This window comes from Corvus brachyrhynchos, unplaced genomic scaffold, assembly GCF_000691975.1.
Source record: "Corvus brachyrhynchos isolate BGI_N302 unplaced genomic scaffold, ASM69197v1 scaffold2656, whole genome shotgun sequence".
NCBI classification, from domain to species: domain Eukaryota; kingdom Metazoa; phylum Chordata; class Aves; order Passeriformes; family Corvidae; genus Corvus; species Corvus brachyrhynchos.
In genome coordinates this window covers 1-8,250 of record NW_008238736.1, presented here as the reverse complement: position 1 = coordinate 8,250, position 8,250 = coordinate 1, and the positions used below count along the sequence as shown (strand labels likewise).

At 58.7% G+C, this 8,250-nt stretch overlaps 1 protein-coding gene across 1 annotated transcript; it reads right to left on the bottom strand.

The window, feature by feature from the left end:
- Positions 1-2,189: 2,189 nt before the first annotated feature.
- On the bottom strand, positions 2,190-7,519 carry LOC103618322 (zinc finger protein 777-like; the record flags this gene model as incomplete). The annotated part of the gene is made up of 4 exons (XM_008636706.2): positions 2,190-4,315; positions 5,271-5,381; positions 5,584-5,697; positions 7,316-7,519. Coding segments are annotated over 4 exons (1,340 nt in total), but the record flags the coding sequence as incomplete, so codon positions are not given.
- Between the last annotated feature and the right edge of the window lie 731 nt (positions 7,520-8,250).

The following is an 8,250-nucleotide window of genomic DNA, read 5'->3' as shown; positions in this document are numbered from 1 at the left end:
AAATCCCAACCCATCCCATCCCGTCCCATCCCTTTCCGTCCCCTCCCGCTGCCCCCTCCTGTCTCACATCATCCATTCCTATTCTTTCCCACCTCCTCCCAGTCCATCCTGTCATGTCCTTTCCAGTCTTGTCCTGCTCCACTCTGTCTCTCCCACCACGCCCTGTCCCATCCATGCCCTCCTGTCCCACCCCATCCATGCTGTCTCTTCATGCCCCAGCCCATCCCACTCCATCCACACCGTCTGATCCCATCCGATCCCATCCTCTCCCATCCCATTCCATGCTGTGTGTCCAGTCTTGTCCCATGCAGTCCCACCCTCTCCATCCCACATCTTGTCCCATCACATCCCATTCTGTCCATGTCTCATCCAGTTCCATCCCATCTCATTCCATTCATCCTGCCCCACTGTATCCTACTGTATCCCATCTGCCCTGTGCCATCCCATCCTGTTCCATCCCATCCCTCCCGGTTCTAGCTCATCCATCTGGTCCCACCCCATTCCATTCCATCCCCATCTCATCTCCCCAGTCCCATCCCTGCCTGCTCTGGCACAGCCCCGCCACACTTTGGGGGGGAAGTCACCGAACACAGGGAAGGGCAGGAAACCCTTTAGTTTATGGGAAAAGGGAGAGGACAAGTGGGATGGGTCACCCCGGCTTGGGAGGTACAGGGGTGTGACAGCAGGTGGGGACCCCCAGTTAGGGACATCCTGTCCAGGCCCCTCTGGGGCTGTCCCAGGGATCCACAGCCTCTGTCCAGGGCTGACCCATTGGCAGGGGACACCAGGAGCAGCTCTGGGATGGAGGGGGTCCCTCCCTGGGGTTTGTACATCCCAGTGCAGCTGGGGACACTGGGCTGCAGGGCAGCTCCTGGCACAGGGAGTGCCTGACCCTGGCTGTGGGAGGCCCCACGCTGTCCCTATGGAGATGGGTGTGATCACCAGGTGTATTTATTCCCAGGAGTGGACTGAGCAGGATGGGGACACAGCCGTGTCCATGGAGTCCGTGCGCCTGTGCCCTGGGCTCCAGCCACGTGTGTGCACACAGAGCACACGTGTGACCAGAGCAGGACACTCGCGTGGCCTCACCGTGCGCTCAGGGCCGTGCTCGGCCTCACCCTTGGCATCACCTGCCCTTCCCAGCCTGGACCCCACAGGATGCTCCTTCCCTGAGCTCTTTTCCCTCCCCCTCCTCCTCCCCACCATCTCCGTGCCCGCATGGGGCAGCCCCATCCCACAGGGTGGGCATTCACCCGGGGTCACTCAGAGCATGGGGGGATTCCCCTGGGGTCACTCAGAGTGTGGGGGGATTCACACTGGGGTCACTCAGAGCATGGGGGGATTCCCCTGGGGTCACTCAAGAGTGTGGGGGGATTCACACTGGGGTCACTCAAGAGTGTGGGGGGATTCACCCGGGGTCACTCAGAGTGTGGGGGGATTCCCCTGGGGTCACTCAGAGTGTGGGGGGATTCACCCAGGGTCACTTGCTCTGTCTCCCCAGGCACCCGGCATGGATTGGGATGGCTGAGGGGCTCCGGCACTCCCCGGTCTCTGGGCTCCAAGTGCCACATGCCCACAGTGGTTCTGACCTATGAGCTGCCCTCTCCACCTCCCACACCAGGTCCCAAGCTGGAACAACCCCTGAGCCTTGCTGAAGGTCTCTGGTGGGGAGACGGAACTGTCTCCGTGTCCTGGGCTCTGGCAGGGAAGAGCATGGGGAATGCTGGGCTGAGGGGGAGCCTGGAAGGGAAGTGCCCCCAGTGTGTGGCACCAGCTGGGCACCCTTTGAGGTCCCTTCCAGCCCAGGCCGTTCCATGATTCCATGGTCCCAGCTCCATGGCCACAGCCACCAGCGTTTCTCCCTCTCCCTCATCCTGGGCATGGGATGCCCCGGCTCCATCCCACCCCAGATCCAGGGACTCCTCAGCCATCCACAGCCCTGTTAGTCTGTGGCACAGGCTGACTCCCAGAGCACAAACCCAAAATCTGCTTCCAGCCGTAGGAGCAAAGTCAAAAACACAAATCCCAAGTGCCAGATGCAGCATCCCAGAGCAGCCTCGTTTGCCAGGCCTGGCTCTCCAGATGCTCAGCTTGGCTTGTGCTGTTCACCTGTTCCACAATTACTTGGAAAAGCTCCCGAGTAACAGCCAGGAGCAGGATGAGGGAGCTGCAGGTACCAGTACACGGAATTCAGAATGGAAACACTGTATTGACAGACTTTACAAAAGTTGTTACAAAACACGGTCACGAACCAGCAGCTGACGATACAGAGCGAAGAGACACCACGTACAGCCACCTCAGAACAACACCAACAGCTCCAGAAGTCATCCAATATTTACACAAACAGCTGGAAAACTCTGGGCGGTTATCGCATACATGGAAGTGTTTTAGAGCAACTGTGAAATATAGTGTCACACCTTTCCTTGTAGTATTATCATCATAATAATTAATAATAATAATAATAATTAATAATAATAGACTACTTCTAGGTTAACTAAAAACCAAATAGCTCTTTACAGGGGTTAGGAGAAGCTGCTTTCACTCGTCTGACTTACCTGAGTGAGACCAAACCCAGTTAAAAAATAATAATAAAATCACCTTCATTGCCAGGAGTCCGTGAGTCGGCCCAGCAGCGCCGTTCCCTCACGCCAGAGGGGAACCACAGCCCGGCTGGTGCCAGTGACACCCTTCAGAAGAACGGAGACGTGTCCTCCTCGTGCGAGTGAGCCCAGCACGCCTCCAAACGCTGCCCTTCCCGACTCCTCCTGCTCCAATGTCCTCAGCCCCTTCTCCTGCACCTGCTTCATCTCACCCCGCTCTTTGCCACGCTCTCCTCTCCGCTTTTCCGCCTTCCACAAATCCCGCGTCGTGCCCTGACCACCTCTCTGCCTCGCTTCTCTTCCCTTCATCCCAGTCCTGGCCTCGCAGCCTTTCGGGACACGGCAACGCAGCGGGAGCGGGCGGCCGGCTGGGAATGGCACCTTCCTTCCCTCCCTCCCTCCTCGCGCTTCCAGCCTTGCAGTGAAACGAGTGGAAAAAAGAAAGCGAAAGCTTGTCACTCCTGAATATGCACAAAGATAGGTGGGGGAACACCTGCTATATACGGACCCCAGAGAATCGCTCGGGATTATTCTCTACGGGCAGAATCCAACCCTGCGTAGGGAACAGCGAGCACGGGGCCTGCGCCGCGGTGGAAGTGCCACGGAACCCCGCGGGGTCCCAGACCTGCCTGGGCCGGCCGAGCAGAGTCTTTAAGAGGAATTCCTTGGATGCTTCACCAAAGCGGGCTTCGTAGCATGACCACATGGATTAGCTGCGATACAAGTCACCTGCCATCATGCTGCACGTCCACCTGCCAGACCGTCACGGTCACCGCGAGCCCTCCTGCCCCGGCCCCACCATGGCTACTGCTTAGTCTCTTTTTTCATGCAGAAATGGTCGGTTTGGGTGCCCGCCGAGCCCAGGTTGTGCTGGGAATCCTCCCCAGGCCGCGGGTTGCGGGAGTGGATTTTCTGGTGGCAATTCAGGGACTCCTTGTAGCGGAAGTGCTTCCCGCAGACAGGGCACTGGTAGGGGGTCTCCCCGGTGTGCACCCGCCAGTGCTTGAGCAGGTGGTCCCGCCGGATGAAGCTCTTCCCGCACTCGGTGCACTGGTAGGGCCTCTCCCCGGTGTGGATGCGCTGGTGGCGGATGGCTTTGGAGAGGTCTCGGAAGTCCTTCCCGCAGTAGGTGCACGTCAGCGGCCCGTCGCCCTTCCCCGTGTGCAGCTTCTGGTGCAGGATCAGACTCACTTCCAGGCTGAAGCTCTCCTTGCACTGGGAGCAGGTGTAAGGCCTCTCCACCATGTTGTTCACCTGGTGCCTGACGAAGCCGTACTTGAATCCCGAGCTCTTCTCTCCGTCGGGGCGCTTGGACGCTTTGGAGCGGGAGGGGCCCTGGCCCTTCGCTTTGGATTTCTGCCGGAAGCCCTCGCTGTGCTCCAGGGACGTGCAGGCCTCCTCGCTGGCGTGCGCCTTCTGGTGGGTGGCGAAGAGCTGCTTGTCCAGGAAGCTCTCCCCGCACTCGCAGCAGATGTAGGGCCCCTTGTCCGCCGCCGCCTCCTCGGGATCCTTCCTGGCCAAGTCTCTCCCGCGGCGCACGGAGCGCCTCAGCCCGTTGCCCGTCGCCGTTCGCTGCGGCGGGGCTGACCCGCTCTGGCTCTTGCTGCTCGACTGCATCTCCTCCTCTGGGCTGGAGAAAACTTCTTCCCACTTTCCTGTCAACGACCTGGAAAGCTCCAGGCTCTCAGAGCCTTCCTCGTCGCACGGCTGTTCGTCTGGCAGAGCAGAGACACTCGTGTCATTTGGGGAGGAAGAACTGGGTTGTTATTTACATCACAATTCCCTCGGGACACGGGTGGTCTCTGCTGCGCGCACCCAGCTCAGAGCCTGGCACTGACGGGGCTGCGAGTCCAGCTGGGAGCACCTACTGTGTCCTGGGATACAGGCGAGGCCAGATGGGTTTGACTTGGAATCTCAGAATCACTGAGGTTGAAAAAGGCCTCGGAGAGCGAGCCCCAGCACTGCCAAGGCCACCACTGACCATGTCCCCAAGTGCCACGTCCACAGGGCTGTTAAATCCCTCCAGGGATGGGGACTCCACCACTGCCCTGGGCAGTTCCAATGCGTAACAGCCCCTTTTGGGGAAGAAATTGTCACTATTTCCAGCCTGAACCTGCCCTGGCACAACTTGAGGCCTTTTCATCTCCTCCTGTCCCTGTTCCCTGGGAGCAGAGCCCGACCCCTCCTGGCTGCCCCCTCCTGTCAGGGACTTGTGCAGAGCCACAAGGTCCCCCCTGAGCCTCCTTTGCTCCAGCCTGAGCCCCTTCCCAGCTCCGTTCCCTTCTCTGGACACACTCCAGCAACTTCCTGCCTTCAATTATATTGCAATATAATATTATATATATAATCTAGCTATAGATAGGTAGCCAGAGGAAAAAAGTGGGTCCCTCAGCAGGAGGTGAAGCAGGACAGGTCTTTAAGAATGTGTGGTTTAGGATAAAAGCAAAAAGAAACCAGAGAAAAAGGGAATAAAACTTCTTTTCCTCATGGGCTTGTACAGTGCCTGAGGCTGAAGGATCTGCAATGGTATAAACCGTGACTCAAACCCAACTATCTGAAATTCTGGCAAAGCACCATCCAGAAGAGCTGAGCTGCTCCTGGGAATGAGGCTGGGAAGCCAAAAGCACATCCAGGCAAGGGACACTTCCCAAAGCAGCTCAGTGCACTCACATGTACCAGGGACCTCCATGCCCTCCTCTTCCTCAGAGCCTTCGTGGCTTTCAGCCAGAGTCTCTTCATATTTACCCCACGAGCTGTCATCGGGCCCAGGGAAGAAAAACTCTGTGCAAGACAAAAGAGCAGGAGTTACACTCCAACCTTCCAGCTGCTTTAGAGGATTCCAGGAGAGATGGATGAATCAGGTGGGAGACAAGCAGGAGAGCGAAGCCCCCCCTGTACCTGAGCACAGAGCTGACAGAACTGAACAGCCTGCCCCACATCTGCCTCCACCTCCCCGCCGAGTCCCAGGAATCCTGTGGCTCACCAGTGCTGGGGTCCGTGGGGGTCTCCCCTCCCTCCGAGTCCTCCTGATCCTCAGCGTTGGGATCCTCTCCCTGCTCGATCCGTGTCAGCAGCTCAGGCTTGGAAATGGCAGCGTCTGCATGTAAAAAGAGGAGGAGGATGTTTCCCCTGCCCTGGTGAGAGAGCGACTCTCCAGCCTTCGCCCACCAACCTTCCTTCACTGGGAAACGAACGAGAGAGGCTTAGGAAGCTGCTCTCACCCATCTGCCGCGCTCACCTTGTGTGGGCCCTGGATGCAGGAGCACACTCTGCTCAGGTGAGGAGCACCTCCCAGCCTGCAGCGTGAGGAGGACAGTAAGAAAAGGCATCTGCGCTTACCTGCAGGCTCTCCTGTCTTCTCCTCTCCGCTAAGGTCCGCGGATCCATTACAATGGGGACTTCAGCTCGGGGGCAGCACCAGAGCTGCCAGCACTGCCCTCCCCGTGCGGTTCCCTCCAGCCAGGACCGCTCCGTCCTGCACGTCCGAGTCACGGGCTGCTCGCGGATTTTGGTGGGGGAAAGGGGACAATCACCATCTCTCCTCGGGCGGAGAGCGGAAAACTTCACTTCCAGACACGTGGGAGGCCCTGGGGGTTAAATTCCACCTCTGCTCCGGTGGATCCGTTTGCCTTACACAGGAGCCAAACCCCTAAACCTCGTTTCTCAAGGGAAACCTTGGGATGAAGCACAGATACATTTCTCTAAGCTCCAGGCTCAGATCCCCAGATCCCCTCCAGCAGGACTGCTGCATTCCCATGCCTCAGGAGCAGGACACGGGATCGGTTTGGAAACAGGAGAATGGGGGCTGTGGTTACCCTTCACCTTTTGCCCTGGCACACAGGGACTGCAGGAAACCTCTGTTCAAAGAAATAAAGGGGAGAAAAAAAAGCAGAAAAGGCCTGGACTGGGCAGAGCTGGATGGCGGGGAGGTGGATGAGCCTGCACTCGGCACAGGGGAGTGTCTGGCTACCAGGGACGGCATCTGTGCTCCCACCCACTGTCCAGCCAAGGCAAGGTCACTTCTGGAACATGTTGTGAAGGCAGCGTGTTCCCCAGAGGGAATTCCCATGGCCAGGACTGGCAGGAGCGAGCGGAGCGCGTTCCTTTGGCTGGGAATGCATTGCCCTGAGCTGCTGAGGGGAAAGCAGGAGGCAGAGCTCGCCCTCACCCGCTGCTTCTCCCCATCTCTGCCCCAGCAGATCCTGCAGCACCTCGAGCAGGACTCGCTCCCCAGGGTTGGACAGAGCGCCCAGGCAAATGTCACTTCTCCCTCATGGAAGGCCCCATGGAAAGGGCTGGAAGGAACCTCAGAGGCAGGGCACAGGGCACCCTCTGCTGCCCTAAGCAGCCAGCGGGCTGATGCACCCAGCGCAGTGGATCGGTGGACCTTGGCGCGACAAAGGAACTTCCCTCTTCCCCAGCTTTGCTTGGATTGAGGGTCCTCTCACTTCCCCTCCTCCTCCTCACAATCCCAGCGCTCGCCGGGCCGCAGGGACCATCGGGGATCCACTGTCCCTGCGGTGACACTCATGACATCCTTCCACCCTGCACGTGGCTGTGAGGGCTGAACTCACTGCCAGGGCTGTGTAACGCCTTCCCAGAGCACACCACCCCCTCCCTGATCCCGCAGCACACCGGGCTGCTTCCATCCATCCACCAGTTCCCGGGAAAACTCCGTGCCAGGAGGCTGAGGGCAAACCCTGGCCCGTCGTTACCCATGGAGATGACGGCCTCGTAGTTGCCTTTCATGATGTGCCTGTAGAGCTCCTTCTGCCACTCGTTGAGGCTCTTCCACTCCTCCTCAGAGAAGTTAAACGAGGCGTCATTGAAGGCCACGGGGACCTGCAAGGAGCAGCACCACGGCGTTTGTTTCTCGTTTAAGGAAGTACCTGGGGATGTTTTCTCATTCAATTTTCTCGCTCAAACGCCCCAAGCGTCGTGCAGGACAGTCCCAGGCAGGAACATCTGCTCCTTCCCGTGTGCCTCAGCCCTCAAGAGACGTGACAGGGATTTCCCCTGTCCCCTCCCCCTGCTCAGCCTCCTCCTGTCACAGGCGCTGCCCCGTGCACAGCGCCTGGCACAGACTCCTTTTCACCTCCTTTTTGACAGTTTTGCTGCTCATCACCTCTGAACAGGCACTTGGCATGTTCCCAAGCCCTCCCAGTTACAGGGGGCTGAGCCACACAATTCCAGGTGATCCAAACACAGGAATTTGTTACATCCCTCCCAGATCACACGTGCACAAGCGGTGCATAATTAACACAGCGGGACCTGTGCTGGTGCTTCTGGGTGCTGAAGGGAAGACAGTGCTGTGGGGGAGCCATGAACTGCTCTCAGCACTGCAGCTGCCTCAAAACGGGGCTGTGAGTGCAGGGATGGGGCTGTGAGTGCACAGGATATGGGGCTGTGAGTGCAGGGATGGGGCTATCAGTGCAGGGATGGGGCTGTGAGTGCAGGGATGGGGCTGTGAGTGCAGGGATGGGGCTGTCAGTGCAGGGATGGGGCTGTGAGTGCAGGGATGGGGCTGTGAGTGCACAGGATATGGGGCTGTGAGTGCAGGGATGGGGCTAGCAGTGCAGGGATGGGGCTGTGAGTGCAGGGATGGGGCTGTGAGTGCACAGGATATGGGGCTGTGAGTGCAGGGATGGGG